At 43.1% G+C, this 20,579-nt stretch overlaps 1 protein-coding gene across 7 annotated transcripts in view; it reads left to right on the top strand.

Moving 5' to 3' along the window:
* The window catches only part of LOC138102868 (ubiquitin-associated protein 2-like), a 295,204-nt gene that overhangs the window by 30,425 nt on the left and 244,200 nt on the right, over positions 1-20,579 (top strand). For all 7 annotated transcript variants that reach the window (XM_069000627.1, XM_069000633.1, XM_069000632.1 and 4 more), the window contains exons 2-3: positions 12,962-13,101; positions 19,903-19,980. In XM_069000627.1, the coding sequence (XP_068856728.1) occupies positions 13,003-13,101; positions 19,903-19,980 (177 nt within the window). In that variant the 5' untranslated portion in view covers positions 12,962-13,002. The remainder of the gene's footprint in view (positions 1-12,961; positions 13,102-19,902; positions 19,981-20,579) is intronic.

Here is a 20,579-nt window from a genome sequence, read left to right as displayed (position 1 = left end):
AGTGCCTTCAGGGTGGTTTTAAGTAGTCCATTGCAGCATTCAACTTTTCTGGCAGCTGGTGCATGGTAAGGGATATGATATATCCATTCGATACTGTGTTCTCTGGCCCAGGTGTTTATGAGGCTGTTCTTGAAATGAGTCCAGTTGTCTGACTTGATCCTGTCAGGGGTGCCATGTCTCCACAGGACTTGCTTTTCCAGATGCAAGATGGTGTTCCGGGCAGTAGCATGAGGCACAGGGTAGGTCTCCAGCCATCCAGTGATTGCTTCCACCATGGTCAATGCGTAGCGCTTGCCCTGGCGGGTTTGGGGAAGGGTGATGTAATCAACTTGCCAGGCTTCCCCATACTTATACTTTGACCATCGTCCACCGTACCACAGAGGCTTCACCCGCTTGGCCTGTTTGATTGCAGCACAGGTCTCACAACTGTGGATGACCTGTGAGATGCTGACCATGGTAAGGTCCACCCCTCAGTCACGGGCCCATCGGTATGTTGCATCTCTCCCCTGATGACCAGAGGCATCATGAGCCCAACGAGCTAGGAATAATTCTCCCTTGTGCTGCTAGTCCAGATCCACCTGTGATACTTTCACCTTGGCAGCTCGGTCCACCTGCTCATTGTTGCGATGTTCGTCATTAGCCCAACTCTTGGGTACGTGCGTGTCCACGTGTCAAACCTTCATGGTCAGCCTCTCTAATTGGGTGACGATGTCCTTCCAAATCTCAGTGGCCCAGATGGGTCACCCTCTGTGCTGCCGGTTGGCCTTTCTCCAGTGATCCAGCCATCCCCACAGATCATTAGCTACCACCCACGAGTTGGTGTAGAGATAGAGCCTTGGCCACTTCTCTCGTTCAGCAATATCCAAAGCCAGCTGGACAGCTTTAAGCTCTGCAACCTGACTCGATCAACCTTGTCCCTTGGTAGCTTGTGCAACTCATCGTGTGGGGCTCCATACTGCAGCTTTCCATTTCCGGTTAGCGCCTACAATTCGGCAGGAACCCTCAGTAAAGAGGGCATATCATCCTTCAGTCTCCGGTAGCTCATTATATGGTGGGGCTTCCTCGGCACGGGTCACTTGCTCTTCCTCTTCTTCAGAAGATAATACAAATGTGTCACCTTCAGGCCAGTTTGTTATAATTGCCAGTATCCCAGGGCCATTCGGGTTTCCAATATGGGTGCACTGTGTGAGGAGGGTGATCCATTTACTCCATGTGGTGTCGGTGGCGTGATGCGTGGAAGGAACCTTTCCCTTGAACATCCACCCCAGCACCGGTAGTCAGGGTGCCAGGAGGAGTTGTGCCTCTGTGCTGATTACCTCTGAGGCAGCTTGGACTCCTTCATAGGTGGACAAGATTTCTTCCTCTGTTGGAGTCTACTTGGCTTCAGACCCTCTGTAGCTTTGGCTCCAGAGTCCCAGTGGTCGACCCCGAGTCTCATCAGGCACCTTCTGCCAAAGGCTCCAGGACAGACCATTGTTCCCGGCTGCGGAATAGAGCAAGTTCTTCAACTCTGGTCCTGCCCTGACTGGGCCAAGGGCGACCGCATGAGCGATTTCCTGCTTGATCTGGGTAAAGGCTTGCTGCTGTTCAGGGCCCCAGTGGAAATCGTTCTTCTTGCGGGTAACCAGGTAGAGAGGGCTCGCGATCTGGTTGTACTCAGGAATGTGCATTCTCAAAAAACCTATGGCACCTAGGAAAGCTTGTGTTTCCTTCTTGTTGGTTGGTGGAGACATTGCAGTGATCTTATTGATGACCTCAGTGGAAATCTGACGTCATCCATCTTGCCACTTTACTCCCAGGAGCTGGGTCTCTCGGGCAGGTCCCTTGACTTTGCTGTTCTTGATGGCAAAAACAGCTTCCAGGAGAATCTGGATGATCTTCTGTCCTTTCCCAAATACTTCCAATGCTCTGTTCCCTCACACAATGATTTTGTCGATGTACAGCAGATGTTCTGGGGCCTCACCCTTTTCCAGTGCAGTCTGGATCAGTCCATGGGAAATGGTGGGACTGTGATTCCACCCCTGGGGCAGTTGGTTCCGGGAGTACTGCACGCCCCTCCAGGTGAAGGCAAACTGAGGCCTGCACTCTGCTGCCAGAGAAATGGAGAAGAAGGCATTGGCTGTATCGATGGTTGCGTACCACTCCGCTGCCTTGGACTCCAGCTCTTACTGAAGCTCCAACATATCTGGCATAGCAGCACTCAGTGGTGGCGTGACCTCATTCAGGCCATGGTAATCCACCGTCAGTCTCCATTCTCTGCTGGACTTGCGCACTGGCCATATAGAGCTGTTGAAAGGTGAACGGGTCTTGCCAACTACCCCTTGGCTCTCCATTTTATGAATCATCTCATGGATGGGAACCACAGAGTATCTGTCGGTCTGGTATTGCCGACGGTGCACTGTTGCTGTAGCATTTGGTACTCTTTGTTCTTCAACTCTAAGCCATCCCACAAGAGAGGGATTGTCTGAGAGACCAGGCAAGGTACTCAGGTGTCTGATATCTTCTGTCTCTAAAGCAGCTATCCCAAAAACCCAGTGATGTCCTTTTGGGTCTTTGAAATACCCATTTCTGAGATAGTCTATGCTGAGGATGTATGGGGCCTCTGGGCCAGTAACGATGGAGTGTTTCTGCCACTCGTTCCCAGTTAAACTCACTTCAGCTTCCAGTACAGTCAGCTGCTGGGATCCTCCTGTCATCCTAGAAATAGAAATGGTTTCCACTCCCAAATACCTTGATGGCATCAGAGTACATTGAGCGCTGGTGTCAACCAAAGCCGTGTATTTTTGTGGGTCAGATGTGCTAGGCCATCAGATCCACACCGTCCAAAAGACCCGATTGTCCCTTTCCTCTACCTGGCTAGAGGCAGGGCCCCTCTATTCCTGGTTGTGGTACACATTGCTCCCCTCCAGTGAATATGCTCCTGAGGTCCCTTCAAGAGAATCAGTCATATTATCATTCCTATACCGTCTGGAGTTCTGTGCACGAGAGACTGGAGCAGCGTTGACTCTAGATGAGCTTCTTGAGGTTGTTGTCCCTCTTTTTAGTTCACGTACCCAGGCTGCTAAGGAGGAGGTAGGTTTTCCATGCCACTTACTCATGTCTTCTCCACGTCCCTGAAGAAAAAAACAGAGGTTACTTTGTGGAGTGTATCCTCTCTCCCTGGTTGGGGGACACCGGCTCCTAATGGCAGAGACTCTTGTTGGTTCTGGCGAGATGTGGTAAATCTCTTCCTTAAGTTCCTTTTTCAGTTTCTGATGGCCTTCTTCAATCAAGCTCCGGACTTGCTCAGCCAAAAAGCTTGTTTCCACGGAGGAGACATGGGTGCAAAACGGGGCTGTGACGGTGTCCTCGTAAATCCTCAGTTTGTTCACCAAGACGCCCACCCTGTCCTCGCCTTCCCTCCATTGCAGCGTTGCCAGGTAACAGGAGTACATCTCTGGTCCAAGACATGTGAATCTCAACCACATCTGTGACGTGCACTGGACACCATCTGGGCTCTTAGGAAATCTCTCGTCTTCTGAGAAAATGATCTCCAGCCCAGCCAATTCCCTCAGGCACCGGATACCTTGTTCCATTGTGCTCCATTTTCCTTGGTGCACCTGGAGGTCTTCTTTACAAAGGTACCTGTCCCTTACACTTGTAAGCAGTCGCCGCCAGAGGCTGAGAGTTTCTTGGGCTCTCCTGATCCCCTGGTCAATGACCACATCCTGTGACAGGGATCCCAGTTGCCTGGCCTCACTTCCATCCAGAATGGTGTCATTGGCTGCAGCGTCCCAGATGCTGAGCAGCCAGGTCAGGATGGACTCGTTTGTCTGGCGGGTGAATTCCCTCTGCAGGTCACGCAGCTCACCCAGGGATAGCAACTGAGTGATGATCTCCAGCTCTGTCTCTTCCACTGGTTGCAAAGGTCCTGCTGCATCCTTGTCAGTCACTATGCGGTCTGATTTGCTTTTTGATTTCTTCTTCTGAACGGGGGCAACTGCTAGTGGTTTAGGCTGTTCTGGTTCGGTGATGGTTTGTGTGGAGACGCTGATGGTGCTTTTGGTTTCTTTCTCCTCTGTGTCAGTCTGCGTAGACATGGACGCTGTTGTTTTACGTTTGGTTTCTTTCTCCTCTGTGACAGTCTGTGTAGACGTGGATGCTGTTCCTTTGCTTTTTGTTCTTTTCTTTTTTGTGACAGTCTGTATAGACATGGTGTTTGTTGCTTTGCTCTTTTTTGTCCTCTCATCCTGAGGATGCTGTGCCATAGCTCTGATTCTAAGCATGGTGTACATGGTGCAGGCTGTATGGGGAAGACAAAGCAGAACTAACAGCAAGATTATGCTGTCTTTGACATCCAGAGGGAACTCAATATTTTCAAAAACTGTTGTGTCAGGCCTGAAAGGCTGGAAAAAAATATTCTTTACTCCTCCCCTCAGGGGCTGGGTGCGATTGTTGAGGCCCCAGATGTAGCAGCCTAGAGTAGGACAAGCAAACCAAGTTAAGTATATATTCCGAATTATGTTCATTGCCTCAGCGGTTATCATGCAGTAGGCATAATAGACCAAAAGCAAATGTTATACCATACCCTGGTTTTAACAGGAGCATTACAACCGGCAGGTAGTTCCCCATGTGCAGAAAGATATAGAGAGCTAGGTACGAGACCCATGTAAGCATGTTGAGCATCATAGTAGGCGGCTTCTACAATACAAAATTGTAATGCTGACTTTTCTCAGTACCCTGCCCTACATTGGGCGCCAAAATATGTACTAGTTTGAAAACAAACCAGTGGGAGGCAAGAAGTCAGAATAACAATTTAATAGGGAAATAAAAAAAAAAAAAACAGAAAACTGCTTCAAACTGACAGAGTCAGGATACAACCTGATACCCTGTTAGTCAGGGTGGCGGTAGCAGTCCGATAAGATGGTGGCTGCAGTCCTCCTGAAGTGATGGATGTGGTTCTGTTGAAGCAGTGATCCTGTGTCCGTTTCTCGCGCTTTCACGTGTCGGAGGAAAATAACTTTAAGGGATGGGACTATGCAACTACACAAATTTATTGTTTAAAATAACAAACGCATCAGTCGAGGCGTGAGATTTTACAACACATCTGAGTAATGGCGACTAGTCACAAGATTTAGGGTTACATCGTAATTTATAACTTTCTAATCCAATAGATACTTAAAACGACACTTTGTTTTAGATTAATGACCTATCACCTGTGGCACTTCTCACTGCAATGCAGCTATGTCTTGACCAATAACTTCTCATGTCACGTACACACAGTTGTCTCTCTTATACCATCTACTTTCTTAACTTAAACTATATAAAATCACACTATTATATTTTAAAACCCTTCACCAAAACACCCAGTGTACAATTTTACTTATAATGATAGGAACACAAGTTTGTAATCCTTTTGCTTAAAGTCCACAAATCTCTGTCAATTAAGCCAGACCTAGTCTCTTCCAGGGTTGTAAATCAAAGCCTCCTTTAATTGCAGGAGTTTCTACTCCTCTGTCTCCCACATCTCCCCCTCCTTTCTGCACCAAAAAAACTCCTTTGATGGATTTATCAATCATTCGCTGTACACATTGAAGCAGACAAGGCACCATTATGAGAACTATTACTATGACTGCCAAAATGTATAGGCTTGTTGTAAGACACTTTTTTACCCACGATGCTATACCCCATCCACTAAACAAATTATCCAGCCAAGTTCCATCATCGATTCTTATTTTCGACACACCCTCTTTAAGTTGTTGTATGCTCTTGTAAATAGACTCTGAGTGGTCAGACAGATTCATACAGCACATTCCCTCAAAGTCTTTGCATCCATGTCCATGGGCTAGTAAAAGAAAATCAATAGCTGCTCTATTTTGCAAAGTTGCATGCCTCACATTTTTGACATCTGCTAAGAGGCCACTTAATGCAAGGGATGTGGCGTTAGATTGTTTACTCAGCCAACATCCCAACCGATCCAACTGCTTTAACGCAACTCCTGAGGCAACTGGTGGTATAAGAAGAGATGTTTCAAGCCTTTTTCCATAGCCCCATGGCGTAAAATCATCTTTGCAATCTGGTCCATATTGATGTGGAGTAGATCTTTTTTGTCTGTGTCTCACGTTGGCAATTGTCTTCATGTTAGGAGTAAATAATGTAAGCTCTCCCAAAGTACACGGACCACCTTTAATGTTTGAAGGAATAGCTGGCCATGCTCTGTCTCCACATACAAAAAACATTCCTCTTGGTAATTGCAGAGGAATAGAGCTAGGTGCAGATGAAACTACAAAAGTATTATTACACCAAAAAAAGTGGTTCTTATAGACAGGGTGATATGGAGGAACATCTCTCATCAGTGATTGATTAATGTTTGTAGAATGGAACTCAACACAGAATTTCACTTTTACAGAACCAAGGATTTCCAATTCTTCAGGTTCATCAGAGGTTTTAGGAAGATAGGGAATCCACCATTCCCATGTATTTACTGGAGTATAGTGTTCCCAAACTTCTGATCCTGCAAAGGTACCTCGTAAGGCCCTGTCAATTTTCTCTGGGATTGGCCAATTCTCTATTGGAACATTGACTAGACAAGTTGAAAATGGATTTTCTGGGGTTGTGGTAGACAGACATAGAGTATCCAACCCTGAAGCATTAGCTAAAGTCACCCAAACATTGGTCTTAGGTCAATCGACCGGCAAAGCTACTCCACCGAAAGTAAACAAGACAAACAAAGCAAAAAACAAATTTAACATTTGATTAAATTTCATGTTTCTTGAAAGTTCTCTAGGCAAAAGACTCCTTCTCAAATCTCAGTCTCTAAACTAATTTGTAAGAATATTTTTGTATTTCCCAATTTTACTTTCACTTTATCTAATGATGAGGATTATTTGCCAAAAGATCTTTACAACACATTTGCTTATGCACTCTTACATTGACCTAAAACCTAAAATTTACAGCTTTAACAATAAAACAAAAGATTGCAGGTATGGGCTGTAGTTTCTGCGAAGTTCACGTCTGCGTACTCTCTTCTCTACTTGTAGAGCTGTCAGCTTCTTTCTGCGCGTGATATGGTTTCACATTCTTCGCAGGAAGCCACCTAGGTCCCGTACCTGTAGAAACACAAGCAAACCCTTTGCCCCAGGTTATTAATGGGAATGGACCTTCTATTTGTCCTGTTTCTGGATTTCTAATCAGAACCAAAGGATTTTCTCTTAACTTTGCATGTGTGCTATTAGAGAAATGCCTTAATATTGGAGGATCGGGCTCTGAAGAAGAACTATTCAAAAAGTTATAAACATACAAAGCTTTACTTAATCGCATCTGTGGTGTTGCTTGTGCTAGATCTCCCTTTTGCTGATCTAAAATACATTTCAAGGAATGATGTGTCCTTTCTACAATTGCCTGACTCGTGGGCGAATAAGGAATGCCGAAAGTATGGCGAACACCCCAATTCATCAAAAATGTAGCTACTTTCTGGGCTGTATAAGCAGGACCATTATCTGTTTTTATTTCTTGAGGCACCCCCAAGGAAGCAAAAGCTTGCAAAAAATGCTGACACACATGATTTGCTGTCTCTCCTGTGTGTACAGAAGCAAAAACTGCATTGGAAAATGTATCCACTGACAGATGGATATTTTTATATTTTCCAAAGGACGGATATTTAGTGATATCCATTTGCCACAATTGCAAACTCTGTAGCCCTCAAGGATTTACTGCTCCCATGGAGACAGGAGGCTGCACCAGTTGGCAATCTGGGCAGGTATTTACAATTGCTCTAGCCTGATCTCTGGAAAGACGAAACATTCTCATAAGAGCTTGTGCATTCTAATGAAAAAAGACATGACTCAACTTTGCTTGTTCAAAAATATTTGGCAAGGTGTTCACTATGGCAACTGTTAACTTATCAGCCCTGGAGTTGCCCTCCGCCAGGAATCCTGGGAGTGAAGAATGAGCTCTAATATGGGAGACAAAATATTGATTAGTTCTATTTTGCACAAGTGTATAAAGACATTTAAGATGACGATACAGAGCATTATTGTTAACATCCTTCAAAACTGATCCTTCTATTCTCTTAACTATATTAGCAACATAAGCAGAATCTGTAATCAAATTAAAAGGCTCCAGGAAAAGCTGAAATGCTCTAACTACTGCTGCAAGTTCTACTACCTGGGTTGAACCCTCTACTATTTGAATATTCTGTTTCCATGTTTTAGTTTCTGGGTCTTGCCACGTTACCACCGATCAATGTGTCTTTCCTGATCCATCGCTAAAAATTGTCACAGCATCCAAAGGCAATTCACTTAACAGTGGTCTTTCTCTAAAGCTCAATTTTGCCTGAAATAGTTTATGACTAGGGATATGAATAGAACAGGTACCTGGATAATTCAATAATGCAATCTGAAGTTCTTCTGAGTTTAGTAATGCCCAATCAAAATATTGCTTCTTCAGAGGCAAATAAATTATCGCAAACTCCTTGCCTGCCATAGTTAACAACCTTGACCTGCCTCTGATTATAATCTGAGCTAACATTTCCATCATTGTGAAAATTGTTTTTGGAGATCTGTAAGGTAAAAAACCCCATTCTATTATCAATAAGGGATCTTTGGCAGAAGCATCCCATTGAAATATAAGACCATACAATTGCATTTTTTCCCCCAGTACTGCAAGGAAGAATGGTTGTGAATCTATACAACGATGTGCTTGTCTTTTCTGTAAAGCCTCTGTTACTCTGTCAAGTGCCTTTAGAGCTTCAGGTGTGAGGGTTCTTGGGGATGTAATGTCACAATCTCCCTTTAACAAATCAAAAACTGGAGCAAGTTCATTAGTAATCCCTAAAGTAACTCTAATCCAATTTATCTCTCCCAAAAGCTGCTGCAAATCTTGTAAAGTATGAATTTTAATTCGAAGCTGTATTTTCTGTGGCCTTATTGACTGTTCTGTCATTTTCCATCCTAAATATTTCCACGGTGGAGTTTCTTGTATTTTTGACGTAGAAATCTCAAGTCCAGCCCTTTTAATCTCTGTTACAACACTGTCACGAGCTTCCTCCATCTCGGGTTTGCTCCTCTTCTCTCATATCTCACCGGCAATGTTAACAACGATTTACGAGCTGGGACAAGATCATCCTCTTTAGATACCTCCCGATGTATAACATTCCAGTTTGTTAAAACAGGCTTTTCCCTTAGATTTATTTCTCTCTGCTTATAGGCAGAGGAAAGCCTATTCATATCTTGAAGGCTTAAATTAGATTCATCCACTGATGGTAAACACTCATCCTGAGTTTGCACATCTGCTGTGCTACTGGCAACCCTCCGAGCTGTCATGGGGGCATCCATCTTTGCTTTCATCACTTCCCAAGATGTCATTTCCGGAGATGTAATTTCCGGGGCCTCCCGCCCTCCAGCACCATACATCACTTCCGAGGGCTCCCCCCTCTTTTCTTCACCACCCCCCCTTTCGGGTGCAATATCACAAGCGGCCGGAGGGGGCGACTGCGAGGGAGCCCATGGCGCAGTTAAAATTTCGGAGCCGCCATTAATCACTGAGCTGTTCAACAATTCTATCACCACCCGGCAAGCAGGGATTAACATAGCCGCCGCCTTATCGCGTTTTGAAGCAAGATCGTAAAGTCTAGTTGCAATATCATCCCAAACTGATTTCGTAAGAAGAAGTTCAAAGTCAACGTCAGGGCAATTACGGAAAACCCAAAGCAATAAATCTTTCACTTCTTTTCTGGGAAGAGGCTCAGAATGTAACTTCAGCAAGGCATCTAACTTATTATAAACATCCCTCTGTTCTTTTGAAACATTCTCACCCATCTCTTTACCTCCCCGGCCCCTGTCTTCACTCAACGTTGAAGACAGTTTTCCTACCAGCGTGCTTGGGAGAAATCGGCCCGCGACCCTCCGTTAAGCTTCCTTTCAGCTTTAGCTCCCGCCGGATCACCCTTCGTTTCAGGGTTCGGCTAACTCACGTTGACCGGGGGAATCCTCTTCATCGTACTCCGACCTCTGCGCCGTAAATCCGCCGCACACTGGGCACCACTTGCCCCTTTCTCGCGCTTTCACGTGTCGGAGGAAAATAACTTTATGGGATGGAACTATGCAACTACACAAATTTATTGTTTAAAATAACAAACGCATCAGTCGAGGCGTGAGATTTTACAACACATCTGAGTAATGGCGACTAGTCACAAGATTTAGGGTTACATCGTAATTTATAACTTTCTAATCCAATAGATACTTAAAACGACACTTTGTTTTAGATTAATGACCTATCACCTGTGGCACTTCTCACTGCAATGCAGCTATGTCTTGACCAATAACTTCTCATGTCACGTACACACAGTTGTCTCTCTTATACCATCTACTTTCTTAACTTAAACTATATAAAATCACACTATTATATTTTAAAACCCTTCACCAAAACACCCAGTGTACAATTTTACTTATAATGATAGGAACACAAGTTTGTAATCCTTTTGCTTAAAGTCCACAAATCTCTGTCAATTAAGCCAGACCTAGTCTCTTCCAGGGTTGTAAATCAAAGCCTCCTTTAATTGCAGGAGTTTCTACTCCTCTGTCTCCCACAATCCTGTAGAAAGGGTCTGCTCTTCCTTGGAAAGGTCCAGTGGTGGCTATGTAGCTCTTGTCCTATGGGAATCCAGTGGAAAAGGGATGTCTGTGGTGTTCAGAATCTCCGATTATATCCAGGATGGAATGCTTCATTCCTCCCTCTGGGTGGAGCATCTCACAATGGGATGATTAGTCATGAGGCAAGGAATTGATGGGCTCACTAACAGAAGGTAGTCCAGAGGGAGGAGGCAAGGAAACACTGCTCCACCTGGTTTCAACAGCTCATGATGTTAATAGCATACACTGCAACCCAGGACACCCCCCCCTCCAGGCAGCGCATTCTTCTACATCCCCATCTTATTAGTAATATCCCATTTAATGCTCAAAATTGTAGTTACTATGGTAATTCAAAGGCAGTGGCTAACTGCCCTCCTCCTTCCTGTTGCTTTGGTACTTTAAAGTAGGTGTGGTAAGGTGTGAAACCTCAGCCCGGTGTGGTAAAGGTATGTCCATGCCAGGGAGGTGCAACGTTGCCCTGGTCAGTGCACTGTTGGTGGTGGAGCAGGGCCCTTCAGCTGTTCCTCGTGCTGGTGCTGGGCTGGTTGTTGTGTCTACTGCTAGTTGTGCTTTAAGATGACTCTATTACATCTGAAATGGATTATAACATGCCCATGTTGGCTTGATGGAGACTGTCAAACTGGGGGTGTGTTTCCACAGTTGTCTGAAGCAAATGCAAGTTCATACTGCTGCCAGGAAGAGGCTCTTGCCTTCATTGGTGTTCTGCTTCAGACCTGTTGCCAAATTGTGCTGCTCATGGGTTGAAGTCAGCAAGATGAGGATATTCTCTAAAGATCTTGTTATATTTGGGTTGTTTGGGCTCTTGTTTTCACAGCAGGCTGATCTTGCTATGCTGCTTCAGCCCCCCAGGAGCGTTTAAAATATTTTTGTGTGTGCCTTTTTCCTTAAAGTACCCTTTCATCCTGAAAAACAAACATGGATTAAACAACAAATTGAGACCTAGTGGAGTTAACATGTCTTAAATCACAGTGGGCTAATTCCAGACAATCATATGTGAAGTTATTAGCTTGTCTTTCAGAGAGGCTAGTGCTCTCTGTCATGTTCTCTATTAAGGGTGCTTGGTTTTATTTTTTTCATTGCTTATTGTGGTATGCTCAAATTGTGATGAATTGACTGATACTTTAATTGTCAAGTACCCATTCCTTGTGAATGCCAGTGAGCAGTTGGGTATTGAACATGTCCATATGATCACAACAGTGTGTTCAGTTTTCATCTGAGCATTATTGTGCACTGAACTCAGTGCTAACCAGCTTGCACCAAAGCTGCTGCCCTGACAAGTTGTGTGCTGAGGCACGTTCATACATCGGGGCTGCAGTAAAAGCACTTTGCTGTTTGCTTGCACATCTCCTTCTGCCCAGGTACACCACTTGTAGGTTGTCCTTAGTTCCCTAAATTTGCAGGTTTTACTTTCCAGTGTCGTGGGACAGAAACCAGGCAGTTGATTCTGACCTGACCAGTCAAGAGATCTGTTTCCAGTTATCATAGTAACTATCAGCCATACTTGTCAATTAACCTTGTGTCAGATGCTGTAAAAAAATGAGGAGGAATAATAAATTTCTTGTTTCAAAGTAATTTTAATGATAGAGAATGAATTAGAATGAAAGCTGACTACCACAAATGGGATAGCACTGGTGGGTGGGTGTGGTTTGAGTTTTCTTTTGTTTTCTTTTGTTGCCATACAACCAAGGTATGTTTAAAGCAGGGTTATAGATAGCTTTGTAAATAATTTCTTTAAGTATGAGGGAGAACATAAAAATATTGGCTACAAAGGCTGTATTTAAAGGTAAGGATCATAATTTTTCTATAAGAGAATGAGAGAGTAGGAAGTAGAGTGGGCATTGTCTATGACTTCATGTATATGTGCAGGAAAGCAGTTTAATTATAGAGAAGAAAGGAACGGCCTGGTTTGTGAATGTGACTTTTTTGTTAGCGTTCTGAGTGGGTATGAGTGGTTAAATTCTAGGCATCAAAACAAGACAGCAGATATTAAAAAAAATTAAGGAATGATCCAGCTGGAGCTGGAATTTCAGCAGAGTAGCAGATAGAAAAGTCTATATGTTAAATAACTGGGAAAAGCTGTGAGATACAGATGTTGTCTGGAAGTAGAGATCTAGACAGATCCCAGTCAGCTGACAAAAATGCTTTTTATCCACTTCATTTACCCCTTTACAGTAAAGATTGCAATAAATCCAATAATAGTGTATTGAAGCTACTTTCTCAGGAGTCTGTATAGAGTTTGTGGTAAAGGCAGGAAGAGTTCAATCTACTACATTTGTATATTATTGGGGTATTGAATCAGTACCATGCCTTAACTCTTTTTTTCCTTTCAGATTTTCTATTTTGTACATACATTATTTTGTATATACTGTATATGATGACTTCGGTGGGCAGTGAACGTACCCGAGGCACTAGGGACAAAATGCAAATTTCAACCTCTCAGCCAACACAACCACAGAAACAAGTAGTACAGGTACGTGCTACTATATAATCTTCTTTGAGTTGAAAATGAGTATGCAATGATATGTTTCTTCCCTAAGTCAGTAAAAACTGAGAAAAGATGGGGGGGCTATGGTTTTATTTGGAAAAGTCTGTTTGTTTGATATCTTGCTTTAATTGCTTAGTTATCCAGCACAGCATTAAGTTGTCCCTGTATTCTTGTCTCTCAAGGATCTTTGTGTTCTTCAGCAACATTTCCCATGAGTGAGGAATTCTATGCCTATCCCTGTCAGGATTTCTGTCCTGTTACCTGTGTCTTCAGAGCTCAGCTCTTTCATATGCCAGCCTCATGATGCTAGAAAATTTATGGTCAATAGAGGAATTTGGGTGGGTGGGAAAAGCTTTGTTAGATCCACGTTGTGTTCTACAGCATGATTCAGCATATTTACAAGTCACAAAATCCTAAACTTCTTGTGCAGTGCCTTCACAAAGTGAAATATGAAGATGGTCGTCCACTAGCAGACTAAAGTTATTTTGAGTATCTGCAAGATTGAAATTAAGTTTTTACCCCATTGTCTTGATTCTCAGCAGCAGAGTAGTTAAGTTAGAGTGCAAAATGTCTGTTTCTGGCAACTCATTATTCTCTTGTCAGGTACTTTTCAAAATTTGATTCAATTCAAGAATTGCCTCAATTTTCAGTCTAGAGGTGCTCCCCTGGGAAATTGTCTTATTTTCTAGACTGATCTTTAACATGGAGGGCCTCTTCTGCTTTGTACAATATTAATTATGTGACCTCAAGCCCTTATCTCCTTGTGTTACAGTGCTTTGCATAGTGGTGATTCATGCTAATGTGTGGATTTAGAAAGTGACTTTCAACAAATGAAGTTGAATTTGTTTTTGCTTTATAACAAGTAAGTGTGCAGGAGTATAATGAGCAGGTTGACAGAAGTGATGGGTTCCCCTTTTTTGATGTTTGCAAGACAGCAGTGGAGTACTGTGCCCAGTTTTGGGTTCCCTAACACAAGGCAGACATTGGCAAATGGGAGCAAGTCGTGAGGAGCTGTGAAGATGGTTGAGAGGCTGGAGCACAGGATGAATGAGTGATGACTGAGGGAACTGGATTTGTTCATACCTAAGAAGGCAAGGCTAGGTTGTCTTCTATTCAGATACCTCATGAAAGGGTATAGAAAAGGTGAAGCCAGCCTCAGAGACAATGGCACAAGTTGGAACACCGGAAATTCCAGCTGTTAAAAGGAAAAAAAATTGTTTATCATGATCACTGTCATAAATTAGAGAGGTTGTGGGATCTTTGTCTGGCCCTAAGCAGCTACTCTGATGGGACATACTCTCAGTGGGAAGTTGCACTGACTATCACTAGGGTATATTTGCAACTGATGTGATTCATTGATTTTAAGCATTAAGTCTTAGACCTTTTTCTGTATTTTTTCCACTTAATCTACCTCTTGCATAATAGATATTGGTTTGGTCATTTCAGTGGAAAAGATGGCTATTTAATATACAGTAGATATGTGTTGGGGTTTTAGTTTAGTCCTAGTTTTTTTTCTGTTAAATGAATTTTTCCCATATGCATGTTGCTAGGGGACAAATGGCCATACTTAAGAAAGACAAAAGCAGCAGCCCGTTTGGGGGTGGGGTGGGCCTGGCTACTCTTTGTTTCACCTGGGCGTGTTGGCAGTTCGCTCTCAGCGTCTGGAGAGAGAAGCCGCAGAGAAAGGAGCTGCTGGTTCCCGTTTTCGGCGTCTTTCTTTCTGCTGGAAACAACGCTGGGATCCCAAAGCTGCTTTCCCTGCCCTGCTGGAGGCTGGGCTGTGGCCGCCCTGCCCTGCTGCTGCTTCGAGCCTTCGCTGCATTGTAGCCGTGCTCACCCTGCCTGCCTGAACCTCCGGGGGGTTCCCCTTTTGGATACATCTCGTCTGCCACCCGGGATTTGTGTTTGTGCCTGCCGCTCCAGCCTGCCATTCCAGCCTGCTGTTCCCGAGAGCCCGGGATCGGCTGCCCAGCGGTTTGTGAAGCTTCTGTTCCACCCTTCCCCGGGATCCCAGGGCACCAGCGCCGCGTGCTCCCCGAGCTCGCTCCGGAGCGCCCCCTGCAGCCGCGGGGGAACCATCACATCTGCCCTGCTCACCGGGAGCCGCCAGCGATCCCTGCCGGCTGCCAGCGGAACTGCACCCGAGGGGAAATAGCCTGACAGCCGAGAAGGCTGGGACTGGGTTTGTGTTTGCTGTTACTGTCATAGTTGTTGTTTTGTTTGACTGGTTATATATCTATATATATATATATATATATATATATAGTAAAGAACTGTTATTCCTATTTCCCACATCTTTGCCTAAAGACCCTTGATTTCAAAATTATAATAACTCAGAGGGAAAGGGGTTATATCTGCCACTTCAAGGGTGGCTTCTGCCTTCCTTAGCAGACACCTGTCTTTCAAAACCAAGAAAATATGTTTTAGTGCACCATATATTTTTATTGTTTAGATCAGATGAACCTCCCTTCTTATGCTTTACAGATCAACAAAAACATGTGGGATGATACTGTTCAATTACCACTGATTCATTTTTTGAATGTAGAATAATGTTGCTTTCTCAAATGGAGATTTCATTGTCATAGTCACATTGAACATCATTTAAGTTACTTAAGAAATTACATCACAGTTCTTTTTCATTGTTTCTGGATAATAAATATACTATTTTATTTTAAGATCCAGGCCTATTACTGTCACTTTGTGTTTTATACACTTCTGTTTTCTGGTAGTTTGAAGTTGTTAAAAATTTCCTTTACTCTGTTATGCTGCAAAGATAATGTATCTTGTAAGGTTGAGTAAAGTTCTAGCTGTCTTAAGATGCTACCATTTTCTTAGTTGCAATTAAAACTTAATTATACTGTTTTATAGGATACTATAATGTCACTTGTAACAATGGTGCCTTAAAAACGAAGAAGAAACACTCACTGGGGGAAAAAAAGCAAAACTTTTTGTGACACTGATTTGGTGTTTGTGTAGTAAACACATCTTGTGGGGTTTTGTAGTTTTTTTTTTTTTTCCCTTCTGAATCTTCAATTCTATCTGTGTGCAATTGACTGGCATAAATTTTAGTGAAATTGCACCTGCTTGTGCTTTTAAGCTTTCTCCTTACACAGGAAAACTAAAGATATTGTTACTAATTTGATAGTGTTATAAAGTTTGTATATCTTTGTCTTCTAACATGGACTTGAAAAAAGTTGGTTTACAGAAGAAATGAATTTAATGGTTTCCTGTTTCTGGTCAAATATCCCATCATGTCTCTATAGAAATTACACTGAATGTTTGTACTCCGGATATCTTTAAAGGAAATCTCTTCACTAGCTACAAAGTTGCTGTGGGCATGAGGAGGCTGAAGTCAGAGCAAGAAGATGGATCATCAGGACTTAATTTCTGAAACCAGGAGACCTTTTATTTTTGCTCTCTGCTGAGCTCTCAATAGATGCCAAGAGCAAGCTCCTTCACACAGAGCACTGCACTGACCTGGGAAGTTTTTGTGGAGGGTGGCACCAGGGCTGGCACAGGGAATTCCAGAGCAGGCTCTCCTTTTGTGTTACTGACTGGCATATGAAGCTGTCAGCATGATGCTTTAAAAATGGGAAGTAGTGCAGAGTACTTAACTCTGTTACTGTCTTAGTTTAAGACAATTGTATGGGGTGGTGACTCCACAATGAGTTACCTTCCCATAGTTTTAACCACTCTCACCAATAAGGAGAAATGAATGCAAGGAGATATAAGTGAAAAAATAACAGTTTACTAAAAAGAAAAAACAGCAATAACCACTAGATACAAAAGTGCTGAGTCACCTTGTCCCCCTGGGAACAAAGAAAACAAGATGGTGGAGAAGCCCCCTCCTCCCAAGATGATGGCAGCCATAGCAGCCCACATGGCCTAGAGGACAAAGACAAGATGGTGTAAAAGCCCCCTCCTCTGGACCACTGGCAGAGAGAGAGAACAAAGGAAAATCAACACAGCAACTGAGTCTGCAGTCCCAGAACTCCCTTCTCCCTCAAACAACAACCAACGGGGACAGGGACAAAGCAAAACCTGTAAAAAACCCTATTTTTGTCCAAAAGGCTTCAAAGCTGCTGAAACGCTGGAAGAAATTTCCCAGCAGTTGCAGGGTCTGACCCCTACTTGGCATGGCTGGAACTGGAGCAGCAGCCAGAAAACTTGTGGAGAGTGGGTCTGGCTCCTCCCTGGCAAATGGCAGGTGGCTGGAACTGGGGTAGCAGCTGAAAAACTCATGGAGAAAGGGTCCCGACCCCTCCTCAGTGAAACAGCAGGCAGCTGTGGCAAAGGTGTTGCAAAATCTGCTCTGAAGTACCTTCGGATTTCTAAATGCAGCTTTCTGGGTTGTGACTAGGAGAGCTGCCCAAGGCAACCCCCTGGGGAGTCCAGAGAGAACAAAAGAGAGCTCATTTCGTGTGCATTCCCTGTTTTTAAAAGGACCAAGCCCCCCTCCTTTCCCTGAACTGGGGTAAAACACACAAGTTCCACTTCCTGGGTTGTCAGGTCTTAAAGAGACTAATAATCTTGGGCAGGTTGGCATGGAGAAGATATGAAATACACGAGATTTTTTGGATCATCTAGGTCACCTAGGACAGTTACAAATGCTGGTTGTCTTGGAACATTGACTCTGAGCAAAGCAAATATTACTTCCCTCAAGGAACTGGGACAGCTGCAGTAACTTCTCAGCAAATAAGCAGCTGGTGTTTTATGGTGGAGTAATTTTTTAGACTCAAGATTTATGCTTGGTGATCTCCTCTAAAGCTTGCATTTGTGGTAAACTCCAAAAGTGCAGCAGTTTGAGACTGATTAAGTCTGAACTTGTGAGGCACAGAATTGCATGTGGGTATCCTGTGAAGTGAGACTGCCTAGAATGAATCCTTTCTGTCAAGAATTTTGGGGGATGATGTGGTCCCCTTCTCAATAATGAAGTCTTCTGCAGTACATCAACTTGCATTTTAGGTCCTGGCTCTCTTCAGTATCAGCCTTCTCTAGCATGAGATAGCCTCTTCTGTTTGAGCAGAAATCAAATGAGGTCTAAGTTCATGTAGCATATAGTTATCTTTGGTATTTTCATGGGAGTGCAGTTCAAGAAGGTTGCAGATGCTGCACTATGAAGAGTGGCCTGTAAGATGTGCTGTTAATGTTTTTGAGTAGTTTTCTCTTTAGGGTAGCCATAGCCTATTTGGGTTTATGGCTCTTTACTGCATCCTGACACTGAACCATGCCATAAATCCCTCCTGATGGGAGAGAATTTTCTAAAAGTCCTTGCAAGGAGTTTCAAAGATAAACCGAGACTTTTCCTTGAGTTTCAGTGCTGCCGGATAGTTGTTTATTAAGTCTTATCAGAGGAACTGAGCCACTAGCGTGACCCAGGTACAGCATAGAGCACAGAAAGCAGGAGTGAAGTCTCTCTATCAAGATTTACACAGCCTTTTAAAGATAATTTAACCAATAGTTACTAAAAACGTACATTATTTTCACTTTCCTACCAATTATTCAGTAACATGGCCAGGAACTGCGGAATTCTCTATCCAATCATTCCAAACTACTTTTACTGCAGAACATGGAGTAGTAGAAGAAGGAGAAGAAGGTTTAGAGAACAACAACAATCCTCCATTTTGATATTTTTTACTCTTATCTATTTACTACAAAGAGAAGCCCAAAACCTCTAAATTTTTCACCCTGTGACAATCTTACATAGTAGTCTATCACCTAAGTCACACCACTGTATTTTCTAGTTCTTGTCTGATCATTGGTAATTTTTTCCAAGGTTGGAGGTTAAAACAGTGTTGTTTAGGGGGGTAAGAACCCTTAAAAACAGGCAGATAAATATTCTCGGCACTCTGGGTTCCTATACATCCATCCATTTTAGTCTTTCAGCTTTTGGAGAAGTTGCCAGCATGGATTTGTTGTCCAGAAATTTTACAGAAACACCAAATATTTTATCAAGAGCAAGATTTTTTTAGCAGTTTTCAGAGACTAGTATTCAGTCATTAAAAAAAAAAGTGCAGCTGTTCATGAGCAGAATCTTGAGGCATGACTCAGTCTCTAAGTGCTCATAAAGCTACAGTCAGGTGGTTATTAAAGAGGCATGGAAGGCGATGTGAACAGGAATTATCAGAGATGTGGTTAATTTAGAAATAGCATTGTCAGTTTGTTATGATAAAACTATCTCTGGAGTGGTAGATACTAAATAAAAGTAATATCAAAGTGTAAGCTTCTGTGGTAAATTCTATTCTATGGTTGTCTTGTCTATATGGTGAGCTTTAACTGTGGTTCAAACACAATAGAATGTGTTGAAATTGCTTCTGTTCTAGCTAACTTTCTAACTATAAAATGGGCATAGAGGAGATGTTAATCCCTTCCCTGTAGTGCCACTGTGCTTGTTGTGTATGTTATTTTTGAGAATCTTGAGAGAAAAAAAATATAGTGATGCTCTAGTGACCAGTGACAGAACCTGAGGGAATGGCCTGATGTGTCAGGGGAGGGCTAGGCTGGATATCAGGAAAAGGTTCTTCCCCCAGAGGGTGGTTGGGCACTGAACAGATTTCCCAGGCAATGGTCATGGCCCAAGGCTGACAGAGCTCCAGGAGGGTTTGGACAATGCTCTCAGGCACAGGGTGGGATTGTTGGGGTGTCCTGTGCAGGGCCAGGAGTTGGACTTTGATGATCCTTGTGGGTCCCTTTCAACTCTGCATATTCTGTGATTGTGGTAACTAGGAGATACTTTAAAAAAATATAGTTAAATTTTGTGTACTTTATTGGATGTTTGTTTTTCAGGCAACAGCAGAACAGATTCGACTTGCTCAGATGATCTACGATAAGAATGACACAGATTTTGAAGATAAAGTGAAACAAGTATGTTTCTTATGATACAGAGTTTTTATGCCCTGCAACAATGCTGACTTGCGTTTTGGAGCTAGAGCATGTTTCTGATTTAGATTAAACCTTTTTCACAAGGATAGAACTTTAACTAGAAAAAGGTGCTCTTATTGCCCTGTAAAGTCTGTTTTCAAGAAGTTGCGTGGTAATATAGCTATGACTATATGGTTACACTGGTGTATTTTCCTCTGGCCTTTAAGCCAAAACTCGTCTGTGCTGATCTCTTCCAGACTATATCTCTTTAGTATGGTCCTAATTGAATACTTGTCAGAATAAAGAGTGCATTCAGGTTGTCCACGTGTACACGCACATGGGAAAAATGTTACCTGTGTAAACTGAGTTTGCCAATATATTGGCCATTTTTCAGGAAAAGTAAAAATCATAGAATCATAGCTTAAAGGTAAATTGAGATATTATTTTAAAAAATAATTTGACCTCCCAGAGCTGTGTATGCAGCTTTATTGACTTTTCCTTTGTAAAACCTCCTCTGAAGCATTAAGTGCTTTTTGTTGTTATAAACTTGTTTTGGTGATGTGCCAGACGTGAAGTTTTGTACTTCCTGAAGCCAAAGTACC

Source organism: Aphelocoma coerulescens, assembly GCF_041296385.1.
Source record: "Aphelocoma coerulescens isolate FSJ_1873_10779 chromosome W unlocalized genomic scaffold, UR_Acoe_1.0 ChrW_unloc_scaf_3, whole genome shotgun sequence".
In the NCBI taxonomy this organism is placed as follows: domain Eukaryota; kingdom Metazoa; phylum Chordata; class Aves; order Passeriformes; family Corvidae; genus Aphelocoma; species Aphelocoma coerulescens.
Note: the sequence above shows the minus strand (reverse complement) of the source record. Positions and strands in the feature narration are given on the sequence as shown.